The sequence below is a fragment of the Equus asinus genome, chromosome 2, assembly GCF_041296235.1.
Source record: "Equus asinus isolate D_3611 breed Donkey chromosome 2, EquAss-T2T_v2, whole genome shotgun sequence".
In the NCBI taxonomy this organism is placed as follows: domain Eukaryota; kingdom Metazoa; phylum Chordata; class Mammalia; order Perissodactyla; family Equidae; genus Equus; species Equus asinus.
Genome location: NC_091791.1, coordinates 65,591,840 through 65,606,519, shown reverse-complemented (window position 1 = coordinate 65,606,519; position 14,680 = coordinate 65,591,840). Strand labels below are relative to the sequence as shown.

The following is a 14,680-nucleotide window of genomic DNA, read 5'->3' as shown; positions in this document are numbered from 1 at the left end:
CGGCGCGGCGCCTAGGGCACCGGAGCCCGAGCGAAGAGCCGGGGCGGGCCCGGGGGCGGCGCGGACCCCTGGACGCGGGCGGCCTGCGGCTCCCCCTCGCTCTTGGCGCTCTGGGCCAGCGCGGCCCCGGGAGAGCGGGGCGCGGACCGCGGAGGGGGAGCTGCCCGCGCGCTCCATCCCCCTCCCCCCCCGCCCCGGGCGGGCGGGCCGGCGGCCAGGGGGAGGGCGGGCGGCGGAGGCTCGCTGTATATATCTCCGCGCACCCCGCCAGGCCGCGCACAGCACCCCGAGCCCAGGCGCCTCCCTGCCTCCCTGCCCCCCTCCCCGCGCTCCGCGGCGGCAGCGGCGGCAGCAGTAGCAGCAATATGGCTGTTGATGGGTGTTCGGGGTGGCGCTGGCCGCGGGAGGAGCTCCCCCGAGCCCCTGCGCCGGCTGCCCGTTGCTAGCTATGGCAAATGGTGGCGGCGGCGGCGGCGGCAGCAGCAGCGGCGGCGGCGGCGGCGGCGGCAGCAGCAGTCTTAGAATGAGTAGCAATATCCACGCCAACCATCTCAGCCTAGACGCGTCCTCCTCCTCCTCTTCCTCCTCTTCTTCTTCCTCCTCGTCTTCGGTCCACGAGCCCAAGATGGATGCGCTCATCATCCCGGTGACCATGGAGGTGCCGTGCGACAGCCGGGGCCAACGCATGTGGTGGGCTTTCCTGGCCTCCTCCATGGTGACTTTCTTCGGGGGCCTCTTCATTATCTTGCTCTGGCGGACGCTCAAGTACCTGTGGACCGTTTGCTGCCACTGCGGGGGCAAGACGAAGGTAACCGCGCGGCCCGGGCGTCCGCCCCCTGCGCCAGCCCCGCGGCTTCTCGGTGTTCCCTGCAGCCTATCTCCTAGCTCCACACGGCGCCGTGCCTCCCTCCATCCCTGCCTGCTTTTCTCTCGCCGCCTTCCCTTCCCTCCGCGTTCCCTGCGCCCTGGATTGGGGCAGCGGGTGGCGCGCCGAGGGTGAGGAGTTGCCCCCAACCGGTGCGCTCCGGGACGCGGACCCCCAATCCTGTCCCCTTGTTTATTGTAGGGTTGTTTGCGGCTGGGCCGGGGCCGGGGCCGGGGTCGGGGGCGCGCGCTGCTTGAGTGCCTTGGTGCGGGGTAGGGAGAGTCAACCCCACGGGCAGGGAGGAAGCTCGGGGCCGCTAGGTGCGTGTTCCGCACGGCTCACCTGCCGCGGCTCGGCTCCTTGAGGTGGGCAAGGGGGAGCACACAGCCCGCGCTTTAGAAACCTGTTGGTGAGATGAGTTTGTGGAGTCGGAAGAGAAAATCCTTTGGGCAAGGGAGAAAGTCTTTTGGACTAAGGAATCCCGGGAGAGGAACATGGCCAGAGGAAGTGAGGGATCTTGGAGGGGCTAGAGAAAGTTGGGGAGATCCAGCCCAGTTTTGGAGGCAACCCATGGAGGCTGCCAGTTTAGGAATGTAGCCAGGTCACAAACCTGATGTCACCTCCTCCTCCATCCCTTAGATTTTTTCGTGGAATATTCTCCCACCCCAAGTTTTTCGTTCTGTGTATTCTCGCTCCTGGGCATCCCCTTTAGGTCCCCGGAAATGCCACCAGCAACGCTGAGCTGGAGCGGGAGATCCGCCCGAAAGCTGGCAGAGACCGCGGTTTCACGCAGAGCCTCCTCCCTGACGCTTTTGAGGTGGCTGGATGTGGGCTTAAGCTATTCCTGGCACAGAGACGCCCACCAGCACCAAGGCTCACTACACTTCATGTATAGTTGCTAGGCTGACTGCCTGGTCTGTCCCTGTCTCCCTAGAGATGTCCTGCGGCCCCCCCCCCCCCCCCCACTGGCTGAAGGTGAGGGATGGGGGCAGTTTTTCATTGAAAACTGCAGAATGAAAAAGAAAGAACTGGAAAAAAGAGTGGCCAAGCTGCTTTCTGGTTGAATAATTCCCATCCCAGGGGACTTCCCAGCGCCAACGTTTTCAGAGGGAGGGGTGGTCAAGGGGAAGAGGGCAACAGTGCACCTCCGAGTGTTCATGCCTTTTCTAGTAAAGTTAATCCAGAGGACCCCTCAAACTTCTACGGGGTACAGCAACTTGTACCAGCCTCCTTAGTTGCTATGGGAAGAAAAGGAAAGCAAGGGACTATGAGTGAAAGACCGGGGTGAACTGAAGCTCTCTCCTGATCATTAATTATACATTCTGTTGGGTGCTGGAGCTCAGCTGTGTTTTGTGGTAGCACATTTGTGTTTTGGAAAATACTGGTGTGTTGGAAATAAGGGAGAAAAATAAAAGCCATCATTCTCTTCCTCCCCTTCTTCCTCCTTCTCTAGATGTTGACCAGCCAGCTTTCTTTGGAGTTCCCTTCCCAGCCATAGAGGTTTCTCCTTACTTGACAAGGTGGAAAACCCACATTCCAGAGAAGCCCTCCGACTAAGCAAAATCCTAACTGTGAGGCCCCGAGACCATGCCCCTTGCCCAGTGCTCATCCTAACAAGCGCTGATTCACAGAGCCTTCTTACTGGCACTTCCCCTGCCCCCTACCTCCCGACACTCTTCAGCCCTGGGAGTCTTTCCCTTTACTGAGATTCAGCCTGCCCTGAGGCGAAAGGTGGCTCAGAGTTGGGTGCACCTCAGATATTCTCTAGACTAAGTGATCTTGGTGAACTTTTTAACTGCCTCCTTATCCTTAAGGAACTGGGCAATCTGGATCATAATGAAAACTTTTTTCAGTGAGCCAGTTTTGGTGTTTGTGACTCGGGTTTTCAGCGCAGCTACTGAAGTCTTTCTACTCTAGAGGGTACATCAGTGCTGCTGCAGTGCCTGTGATGATGAAATGCAAATCTGATCGTTCCCATAAAGAATCTCTTTCCTAAATGGTGACCAAGCACAACTTCTGTCAGTTTTCTCAAGAAAGTAGGTTTTTGGCAGTGATCATCAGAAAAAACAATCCCTAAATATTTGCCTATATTTTGTAGCTACAAGACCTGCTGAGTTGACGTAACTGGAAGTTTCAACAAAGAATCTACGTGGAACGAGAGATGCTTGCAGGTGGTTGGGAAGATGTGAGGCCAATGGAGAATAAGATCAGGTCACTTTTGATACCCTTAGTGTCCATTTTAAAACACACCCAGGATCTCTTAAAACCTGCCCTTTGATTTGCCTCATTAAACTGTGTGTAGCCAGCTCATTATACCCAATAATAGTAACTTAGGCTTTTCATAAGCTTTTTTTCTACCATTGAGGTCTGTATTTTTACTGCAGTCATAGTTTTGTGTCCTTCATTCTTTTTGCTTTCCAAGTATTTGATAATTGTAAAGACTCCGTATGGAAGAATGCACTTGGCTTGTTTGGAATAATTGTTTTAGTGCTGGGTTTCCCAGGCAAACCTAGCTGCTTCTCCCCTGAATTCTACCTCAGATGCGTTCACCCTCGTCCTCCTTCAGCCCTAAAATGGTCTGGCTGGGAGGATGGCTGGTCTTTTTAGCATCTGAGATTCCATGGGAGGTGAGTTTCAGCAGGGAGCTCTGGATTCACAAGTGTTCAGCCGCTGAGACTGCACCGTCCTGTTTGATCACAGGCACCCGGAACTGGGGGTGTGCATGATGAGGCATCTCATCATTAGGACCTTTCGGCTCCAAATCTCAAATGGTGAATGACTTTCCTATTTTAAAAAGAATGGTGTGTGGATTTTTTTAGGAAATAAAGAAGCAAAATAATCACATTTCCCACCTGTTGGGAACTGGGCACAATCATTCCAGTACTGTGTTCTTCAAGTGTACTTTTTCACGTTCCTCTTTTTTTCTCTGTTGGGTTTCATCAGAGCTCTTTATTCACTTGGCCGTGATGTTTGAGGTCCAATCCAGTCACAGGCTGTAGTTAACAGGGAGCTACTCTGGCAGCTTGAATAAGGCCATGACCTTGAAGAAGTCATTTAACCTTTTGGTCTCTCTTTCCCTGTGTTTAAAATGTTGCGATTGAATTCTGTGAGTTTTAAGGTCCCTTCCTGCTCTATGGTTTAGTGTAGGAGAGTGGAAGGAGTTGAGGAAGTATGGGTAAAGTTTCTAGCTCAAAACGTGTTTTGCAATTCCTGTAGGAATTCAGCCTCGCAATGCCTATGTGTCTTTATTCCCATCTTCTCCTCTCCTTCTAGCACACAGTCTGCTTCTATTTAAATCTCTGGGGAGACTGAGGCCAGCTTTCTGATGGAGCTGTGGTTTGCTAAGGGGCCTGCCTGTGACTGGGCATGGACTCACTCCTGCTCTCAATTTGAGCTGTCCTCCTTGTATAGGTTTGGGCTTGATCGAGGCTGGTCTGCATGTGATGAATTCTTGAGGTATTATCTCCATGGCTGTGTCTGAGAAAACAACACATTTTCTCTGTCAGGTTTGTGACTAATATAAATATCAGATCCCAGTACGTCTTGGAAGTTACCCAGGGTCTGGCCTGATGCATCCAATCAGGGCTGGTGCTTCAGTGTCTCAGAATTCTTGATTCCAGGTTGGCCCTGGGGCTTTATCTTGTTCTGGGAAATTGGCTACATTGGACGACCTTCAGATAATCCTTTTTGATCAGATCACTTAGGGTGGCCTTGGAGAAGTTCTCAGGTCTCAGTCTCAGGGGAGCTTGAACTCACCTGCCCTTGACCAGAGAGCTTTTGCTTCTCATTCCTGGCTCTCTTCATTGAGATGCACACTTTTAGTAGAGTCCCTGCAGTCAGACAGACCCAAGTGCAAATCGTGCACCTCACACTTATTAGCAGAGCGTCTTTGGCTGGCAGCCACTTCAAGCCTCGATCTCTTCATCTATAAAAAGAGCATGATGATGCTTACTTTGTAGGATTCTTATAAGGAGTGACAATAATGGGTATATAGCACCAAGCAAATGCCTGGCACTTAGTAGGTCTCCTGTAAATGGGAGCTACAATAGGTCCACAAGGTGATGAGTTTATTGTCTCTTTGATTCCTTGAACTCTTGGTATCAGTAGGGCACAGACTACAACAGATAGAACTTTTGAGCCAATAAGAACCTCTAGACCCTGAAGTCTACTGTCCTTGGGTCAAACAACCAGTTAGGGTCAGACTGAGATTTGGGCTCATGGCCTTTGGCTCTTGCAAAGCCAGAAGATTGGGGAGGACAGCCAAGGAAGGGTGCGTGGATGAGGGCCTGGCAGGATGGCTAGTATTGTGATGGTAGGGAAGTCAGTGGACAAGCATTGATGTTGTGGGGCTCCAGGAGCTGTAGACCTAGCAGAAATGAAAGGCTTCGTGGGCAAATGTAGCTGTCAAGGGTCCCTTGAGAAAGGACAAATTCCATCCCTCTTATCCCTGGCCCAGAGCTCCTAGACATGTCCCCAGTAATGTAACAGTTTCTTGGCCAGGATGCTCTCTACCTGGACCAGCTTTACCTTGACCGCCCCCAGAGCAATGTTTCCCAAAGTGTGTTCTGTGGAGCAGTTGCCCTTGAAGTTACCTTGTGAAAAAAAATTGAGAGTCATGGCATACCTGAGTGTCCCCTTGGAGGGTCCCATCAGAGGCTTGGAGAAGTCCTGCGGTAGAGAAATTGGTTTAACTGCTCGTGACTGTGTTCACTGTGAGCAGCCTTGCCTAGATGTCAAGCCTGCTGCGCATGCACTACCCAAGAGTCAGCCTGTGACCTTGGGCCAGGGCTTCACTGTTTTATGCCTCAGTCTCCTCGTCTGAAAATTGGGGATTGTAATAGAACACAGCCCTAGCGCTAGGTACTCTCATTAACCCCATCACGTAGCATTTCCTGGGAGGACACTGGATGACCGCAAGCCATGGGCTGGCCCTGCTTCTAGGTACCCAGGGGCCTTTCCACACATGCATCAGGAAGAAAGGAAGAGGTGCCTTGGTGTTTGGCCTAGGGGAGAAGGGATTCCGAAGGGCAAGGCCAAGGAGGCACTGCACTAGAGTCTTCCTCCCTGGAAGGGGACGTTCTCTGGGTGCCTGGTTGCAGGGAGTAAGTGCTTGCTTTGAGCCTCTCTCTCTTACCAGGGCAAGAGAAGCCTGGTGCTGAAGCAAGCAGGATTGGATTGCAGTGCCAGGACATCCTTCCCAGAGTGGGCAGCAGGGGTGTCCCAGCTCACAGTGGCAGTGGTCGTGTGAACCTGAGAATCACAGCAGCCAACACCACCTTCCTGGGACTTCAGGGCCGGGGAGCCCCTGGAGGAACACCTCTGTGGTTCTGGTGAAAAGGACTGTGTGTGTGCTGTGATGCCGCAGCTCCTGGGGCCCTGCAGAGAACACTGGTCCTCATGGAGATGTGCCTGGGGGTCCCGCAAGATCACGCCTCCCTCAAGACCTTTGAAATTCCACAGCCTTTTTGTGCACAGCAAGGAGTGGATCAAGAGAGTCTCTGTTTTTGAAATGCTTTTTGAGTAGCTGGAATGCTGGCTCTGGGCACACGAGGAAGGAAACTTGGGGCCCCCACGTCAGAGTTAGGGTTGTCTTAGCACTCTGGGCCTAGGGCTCAGGAATGTCAATTAGGGTATCAGCCTCTACCTCTAAGGGCTGGAGAGAGCATCTAGTTCGTCTAGTCCTGGGGCTTCTCACACCTCAACATGCACATGAATCACTTGGGGAGTTATTAAAATGCAGATTCTGATTCAGAAGGTCCAGGCTGGGGCCTGAGATTCTGCATTTCTGACAAAGACACAGGTGATGCCGAGGCTGTGTAGGCCACGTTTTGAGTAGCAAGGAGCCGGTCCATTCCTCAGTCTCCAGGCAGTCCCTCCCGGAAGACGTGCCTATTTTTAAATACGGAAATTCCCAGCTCGTTAGCAGGAGGCGGATGGGAAGAGGAAGATTCCCTGTGCTGGGTCAGCCAGGTCAAGAAAACTGCTCAGGCCTCTCCTGTGCGGTTCAGTCTGGACGCATATTGCTAAAGCTCATTGTTCTGGCGCCTGCTCCCAAGGAACCCACGAGCACTGTAGGTTTGGAGTTGGGCTGTGGTGGCCAGTGCAGCATTTTGTGGATGTACAGAGTGTGGTCTGTCTTGCCAATCAACATGTGGGCTCTCTCGCGCGCCATTGGTCCTGCTGCAAGGGGTGAGGCTTTCCGAAGTCCAAATGGCAACTCAGCCAAACCACCTTCTTGCAAAATTAAAGGCTCGCGGTGTAGCCAGGGTTGCACTGTGGTGATGCTCCAGGAAGCCAGCTGCTGGCCACTCCCTCTGGAGTGTTTGAAGTCAGCAGGCAGCGAAACTGCCAGCCTGAGTTTCCATAGGGACCTGGGCGGGCCTTCCCAAAGGGAGGGTTCAACTTGAAAGGCTCAGGCTCCAGACTTCTTCACTGAGTGGGGAGAGACGTGTGGCCCTGTGCTGTGCAACCCTCCGGTTGTACTTCTCAAGAATTCCAGCAGATTGAAATTGAAATTGAAAGTAGCTTCTTTTCTCGCCATAGCAAGGTTTTTCACAGCTCGTACTGCCGAGGACTCTTTCCTTGAGATGTGCTTTTTATGTTGTTCCGTCATCAAAGAGGAGAACTTGGAATAAACTTCAGCCATTAGCATCTTCAGCAGCCACAATGAAGAAGGACTTAGCATAATGCCCAGCACAAGATGGGTTCTCAAATAAATCCTATGGTTATTGTTATCGTTGTTGTTTTGCTTTTATTACATAGTAAGTACATACTGTGTCCCGGAAACAGAGCTAGGTGAAAAATAAAACTGAGCTAGGAAAACAATAGACCCAGTTCTGACTTTTATTTGACAGGGTGGGAGGGAAAGAAACAGTTATCTTCTCATAGGTGTGCACATGTCTGGTGTCTGAGTGGAGGCGGGAGCTGAGTCACAGAAACACAAGTGCACATGTATGTTGGGAGGACCCTTTCCATAGTGCTTGGCTGAGGGGCTGGGTGGGAATGTAGTTAGTACAAACACATTTTGCTGCTTTTTTGCGGTAATTTGTTAGAAGCTATGGAGAAACTCTAGGTGAAAGGGATGGGCTTGATTTGGTGACAAAACGATATTTGAGTCATTCCTGGGTTTTAATTATTCACGCCGCTCAGGTCTCCCTTGACCAGTGGATAACAAGGATTTAGTTCATGACAAGCTGGTGAGGTGAATGAGTCAGGCAGGGGAAGGAAGGGTAGCTTCGAAAGAATGGCTGCTTGAAAATGGAATTTGCCTTGTTTTCTGCGTGATTTGGTGATTGTCTTTGGGACATTATGTCTAATTGCCAATTTGGAAATGTGAGTCTCACTCCAGGTCAGGAGTGGATATACTTCACATTGTCAATCCAGCCTCCGAATCATCTCCCTCTAAGATCTTAGTACCTGTGTGACTAATGCTTCTTTACATGGCCCAAAGCCAAATTATTTAAAACATCTCATTTACTTTGTATTCTTTGTGCTGTTTCTTTGGCCTCCCCACCAGATTTTCTCAGGGACTTCTTCCTGTTGACTCTGGCATTTCAAAGGTAGTTAGCAGGGAAGCCTGTGTTCCTTTCTTCTCCCCTTCCTTCTGCTCTTCATCTTTTCCTTTCCTTCCATTATTCCCTAGTGAGTCCTGCCAAGTCCAGGAGCAGAGGGACTGAAGTTTGCAGGTTAATGGATAGGGTCTGGATCTTACAAGTTGATAAGCACATGGAGTTACAAAGTCATGGTGGTGGAAGGGAGCTTTGGGGCCTGGGTCCTACTTCCTCCCCAGAGCCAGTGCTGGGAGCCCTCTGCTCCATTGCCAGAGGCGACGAGGGTGTTCATCATCTTCTGAGGTCACCATTCCATTGGAGACAAATCCGCCTTAGAATAAACAGAAAAACTTTCTCCTTGCACTAGCACCTCTTTGCTTCTGGTCTGTTTCCAGGACACACAGAACAAATCTTGATGAATGATAGATTTCAAATTCTAAATGCGGCCAAGGAAGGCCCAGAGCTGGGTAGTGTTTAGATGTTGGCAATGTTGTTGAGACGTAGAAGCCCTTAATTTAATTGCTCCCGTGCAGGCCACTTTTGTTTCCTGTCTCACGACTTCCAGTGTCCTCCTTGTCCTTAGGTGGTGAGGTTTTCTCTTGCCCCATTCCCCAAAGTTTGGAAAATGGCCCATTTTGGTGGTTGTTTCTGGTAGTCTGCCCTCTGAGAGCTGTTGGGTCTCGTCAGAAGCTGTGGGTGGAGGTTTTGACTGCCCCTGGGCCGTCATGTCACCTCTTCTTCACTGGCATGTGCCCCGGGTTTCCAGAGTTTTGCTTCCTTCACAGTTTAGTGCTGGGCTTGGCTGAGAGCAGATGTGATTTTGGGGCCATGCCAAGAACCCAGATGTGGAGTGTGATCCTTTGTTAGGATGCTGCAGTTGGGCTCTGCTTTCTAGGTGTTGGCTCTCCCCAAAAGAGGAAGAAGATGTAGCGATCTTGGGCCTCTATCTGCATCACTTAAAGACAGCTGCTTCCTAGAATTGAGGTTGTCCCTCCCCAGCGCTCATCTGTCTCTGCTCTTCTAGGCTTCTCTATATCACTGCTGACATTTCCTCTATTTTGTTGAGCAGAAAGAAACCAGAAAAGAAAAGAACATACAGGAGAATAAGGCGAGGGAGATGTTCACACAAAGAAAAATAGAATCTCTTTTCTGGGGGCTAGAGGTTGGATAAATATATAATTTGATGGATTTTGTTTTTAGTCTGTTCGTCTTTGTCTTAATGAGTAAATCATGACAAATGACCTCACCCCCAAGGAGTGAAGCGTTATACAAAGACCAGTGGAAAGAGTGATTTCACTTTTGAAGATTTTAGCTTTCCAAGTGAGAAGTTCTATCTAATTAATTGCTAATGGTGGCCTGTGTGGCTCTGTGGCCCTGAGGCTAGGAGTTGTAAGGCTTTGTTGGGTCTTGTTTACGTGAGTGTTATATGGGGAGCAGAATTCTTCCTTTGCAAGACTTTGGAAAGTAGACCTTTTGTGGTTCTGGAAGGGGAAAAAGTGGGCACCCCATGAGCATCAAATGGAGAACTCAGAGCTGGGGGCTCTGAGGCTTGTAAGAAAGGTTCAGAAGATGAAAGGTTTATCCTAGTGCTGGGGTTTTTCAGGACTAGCAGGAGCTGGCAGCAGCCGTATACATTGTTTTTCTTCTTTGTGTGTCTGGGAGCACTTTCCTTACAGTGCTCAGAGGAGTTGTTTTAACTACATGTGAATTACGGCCACTTCTCCCCTGGATTGTGGCAACCACAGCTGGTCAGGTGGTAAGATTCCTGAATGGTATAGGAATGGTGTCTCTAGCTGAAACCACAGATATCAATGATTTGCTTCAGTCTTAAAAAAGAAATCCATTTCTTAAGTTCATATGCAACCCTATTTTCCTCATAATATTTCTTTTTCAATTTCAGTGTTTTACACTTTTGGCCTTCATCTTAAGTGCACTATGTGTTCATTGAACAAAATGTAGGCAATAGAGAGAGGTTAAAAAAGACACCTCACACCCACCGGGTGCTTTTTTTCCCACAAAAAACCAGAAAACAACAAGTGTGGGCAAGGATGTGGAGAAACGGGAACCTTGTGCACTGTTAATGGGAATGTAAAATGATGCAGCCACTATGGAAAATGGTATGGAGGTTCCTCAAAAAATTACAAACAGAATTAGCATATGATCCAGCCCTTCCACTTCTGTTTACATATCCAGAAGAAGATATTGCACACCGGTGTTCATAGCAGCATTATTCATAGTAGCCAAAAGGTGGAAGCAGCCCAAATGTCCATCAATGGAAGAATGGATAAACAAAATGTGATATATACATGCAATGGAATATTATTCATCTTGAAAAATGAAGGAAATTCTGACATGGGCCACAACATGGATGAATCTTGAAGACATTATGCTAACTAAATTAAGCCAGACACAAAAGGAATACTGTATGATTCTACTCATGTGAGGCACCTAGAGTGGTCACATTCATAGAAAGAGAAGTAGAAGGGTGGTTGCCAGGGGCTAGGGGGTGGGGAATGGGGAGTTGCTGTTTAATAGGCATAGGGTTTCAGTTTTGCGAGATGAAAAAATGCACAACTATGTGAATATACTTAACACTACTGAACTGGACACTTAAAAATAGTTAAGATGGTAATTTTATGTCTGTTTTTCCACACTTAAAAAAAAAGAAAGGGGAAAAAAGTCCCTCCAAATCCTACTTCTGGGAGATGACCATCATCCTTGGGCACGTTTTCTTCCCAAGACACACTCTTCACCATGGTCCTCTCACTGGTTGGTGGGGCAGTTAATATTCGTCGTCCAAGGACTGGTAAGTGGCACTCCCATGAGAAGTTCCCAGGCTGGCCCTGTTTGGTTTAGATGGAATCCACACTGAGAGCAGAAGAACAGACAGAACAACCCTCTTTCTGCGCATAGAGTCTGGTTTAATGGCGTCTATTCTTAGAGTGAAGTTAAAGGACTACTGGATTTTTGATTTGATGTATGAGTAGCTGTGGTATCTTAGGCATGTCATTGTCTCTGGGCCCCAGTTCTCACATATGTAACATGCTCTCTGCGTCAGTGATTTCAGTTTACAACCATGTCTTAAATCAGATTTCAAAGCTACCATTTTTATCCGATAAAGAACCCAAGACTAACTTATTCAAGGCGATGGCCAAGGGAGCAGTGCTGGTTCCACTATAAACCGCAAGAGTGAAGTTTGATTGACATGTCCCCAGAAATTCAATATTGACTTCGATGAGGTGGCGTATTTAAGTATTACATTCTCAGGACACAGGCCCCATTGGAAATATCATCATTTAAATTGTCACTTAAAAAAATTCTCAGAAATAGGTTTTTGTGACTCTACTGTTACTTCTAATGACAGCCACATCACTGTTGAGGTTTTAATTTTAATTTTTGCTGTGGGGGAAAGGTTAAAAACCTCTTTGATTATAGACTATAAATAGTGTCATATGATAGGCTGGCTTTGTTGAGGCTGGGCATAAAAAGAAACATTTGGTAAAAAGGGAGGTCATGCAAGTCAACTTTGATGCTTTTCCTTAACTCGCCTCAGAAGGCAAGCCTGGAGTGAGACGGAGCTTCTCAGCTCTGCTGCATGGAGTGTTCCAGCCGCCGAAAGCAGGGGTAAGATGACCGGAGCTTCTGTGACAAAGGAGCGAGCGTCTGAAGGAATGATCCCCACACGCTTAATAACTTCTGAAATACAATTTCCCCCAAATCAAGAGCAGCCAGTACATCAGAACTTACGGAAGAGTCTCTTAGGTTACATAACATCAATTAGCTGATGCTACTGGGGCTGTGTATTAAATTTTAACTTGTCACAAATACATTACATTAACAGTTCACATATCCGTAGTGTACCAGGTAGCTTTTTGGTGTTATTGAGTGAATTGGTGATTGTGTAGGACTTGACAAAGCCCAGACAAAAATATTTGTTAGATTTTTCTAATCGTAGTTTAACTTTTATTGGGGGGCTGCAGACAGCCTGCAAATATTTCTTGCAAAATAAACTAAAAATTTAGGCAGTAGTTTTTGTATCTGCAGTACTGAATAGTTGGTGTACGGCCATGAACCAGATATGACAGGGACTTTTAAAACTCAGGGCATCTTTTCACTTTCCAGTGGCAGGCAATGCAAGCGCTGTATTTTTAATTGGTCCCTTTTTTAAGTCAGGAGCTGAAATGTTAGCATGCAAATCTCTCCTGAGTTGTATGGAAACTAATAAAATTGTGGAGGTTTCTGTTTGTGCTCCATGAACACAGAGTGTAATGAAACTGCAGTGGCTTCCTCTGGGATGATCCTGTTTACACGCCAGGCAGGGCTTTAAAATGATTTTAGTCGTGAGAAGAGAAACCAGCAAGTCAGGCCGGTCCTGTTCTTTCCTCCTTACCTCATGGGCGCCTCTTCACTTATGCGCCTCTTTACCTCCGGACCTCAGAAAGTACGAATTTAGAACAAAGACCTCTGATCTCTACTATAGCCTGTCCGCCACCCGTTTTAGAAAACAGCAGTTGATTCTCGAACACTCTCCTAGCCTCTCTGTCTCCCTCCGCAGGCGCTGCGCTGACCTCCACACTTGGTGGTGCTTTTGTTTGGGTGACTCTTTCTGTGTGACCTGGAGTAACTGGCTTCTTAGGAAAAAAATTAATAATAAACTTTTTCGAGTAGTTACTAAGCATTAAGCATTGTTTTAAGCTCCTCATGTTTATTATGTTATTCAATCCTCAAAACAATCCTCTGGAGTAAACAGTTTTGTAATCTCCATTTTATAAATTAGAGGACTGAGGCATAGAGAATAAATATATATATTTTTTTGGATAACAAAGTTTGAGTGCTTACTATGTGTCTGGTAGTATTTCTATGTATTATCTTATTTGATCCTCACAACAGCCCAGTGAATAGGTGGTATTATCACCCTCACTTTATAGATTAGGATGCTGAGGCATGAGAGGGTGAGTAACTCCCCCAGGGTCACCCAGTAGTGAGGGGCAGAGCCAGGTTTCAGTGCAGGCAGGCAGGCGTTGGAGCCCATGTGTCTAACCCCTGCACTGTGCACCTATAGTTACACCTCCTGTAGTGGTAGGTCAGCTCTGCTCAGCTCATCCCTGCCATGGAGCGAGGGAAACTTTGAGAACATAGATAGGACAGAAAAGAGGAGGTGGTGTTTTGAGACTCATGTACCATGCCTGGATGAGATGTGAGATTCTTTGAACAAGTTCAAAGAATTCTGTACTATCAGGATAGAAACGAACATTAAGGGTTATCTAGTCCTTTTAACGTCTCTAAGTCCTGGTATTCCTTGCTGGAAAATGGGATAATCACTTTTTCTCTATCTGATAGTCAGATGTGCTGTGTGCAGTTGTGCAGGTTGCTCACTGCACAACTCTAGGGCTCCTATAAGATGAGATTCACATCAGATAATACCTAACTATACTTTATGAACGATGGCACATGTACCACATGTATGTGGAAGCACAGAATAAATATTGGGGCATTTTTCTGAGTATCAGTCTTCCTTGAAGTTTTGGATAAAAACACTATTTTTATTATAAAATAGTAAATTATTTTAGTTCCATTATTACATTATTCTTCCATTATTATATCTTCCATACATTATATCTTCCATTATTACATACATGGCAGATATTAGGAGCAGGATGCAGAATTCAAGCATATTTTTAAAAACTTGAGAGAGGGGTGTGTGTGTGCACGCACACATGGGCGCACACATGCAGGAAAGCATAGAGACGTGGAAAAGTTTGACGTCCACCAGCAAAGTCTTCTTATTAAAGTATGGAGCTACACATCCTGATGTGGAACGATGATGCCTTAGTCTTCACATGCTGTTTGCTCATATCTCAAACTCTGAAACTGTTAATAAAAGAATGGGAATTCTATGAAAAGCAGATAAATATATCTGAATTCCCTGATCTGTTGTACATAAAGTGCATTTAGGGTGTGGGTGGGACACAGAATTCAGTCTGCACCCTCAGAAGAGGTGGTAGTAACTCCTTTGCTGGTTATGAATCTCCCTTTGCCTTAGGAAGGTTGGTTCGTTGCTCCTCTCCACCTCCACAGCCTGGAAATACGTTATTGTATCACAACACGGATTTCCTCCCAGACCGTTGGGCATTGAGGCCTTGTGTGTGCCAAGCCTCATGCCGGATTGTTTGGGCAGCAGGAGCTGGGTCAGTCGGTCCGCACAGCTTTGGAAGGGTGGCTGTGCCTTGCCCAGGGATGCAGAGTCGTGTAAGACATCGTTTCC

At 48.1% G+C, this 14,680-nt stretch overlaps 1 protein-coding gene across 24 annotated transcripts in view; it reads left to right on the top strand.

Annotated features, from left to right (window-relative positions):
- The first annotated feature begins 220 nt into the window (after positions 1-220).
- KCNMA1 (potassium calcium-activated channel subfamily M alpha 1) overlaps positions 221-14,680 on the top strand; it is a 714,937-nt gene continuing 700,477 nt past the window's right edge. For 22 of the 24 annotated variants that reach the window (XM_014836994.3, XM_014836959.3, XM_070491092.1 and 19 more), the window contains exon 1: positions 221-808. In XM_014836994.3, the coding sequence (XP_014692480.3) occupies positions 449-808 (360 nt within the window). In that variant the 5' untranslated portion in view covers positions 221-448. Of the gene's footprint in view, positions 809-2,963; positions 3,078-6,002; positions 7,684-14,680 lie in introns of those variants that run through there. The other 2 variants (XM_070491084.1, XM_044761696.2) reach the window with 2 other exon arrangements.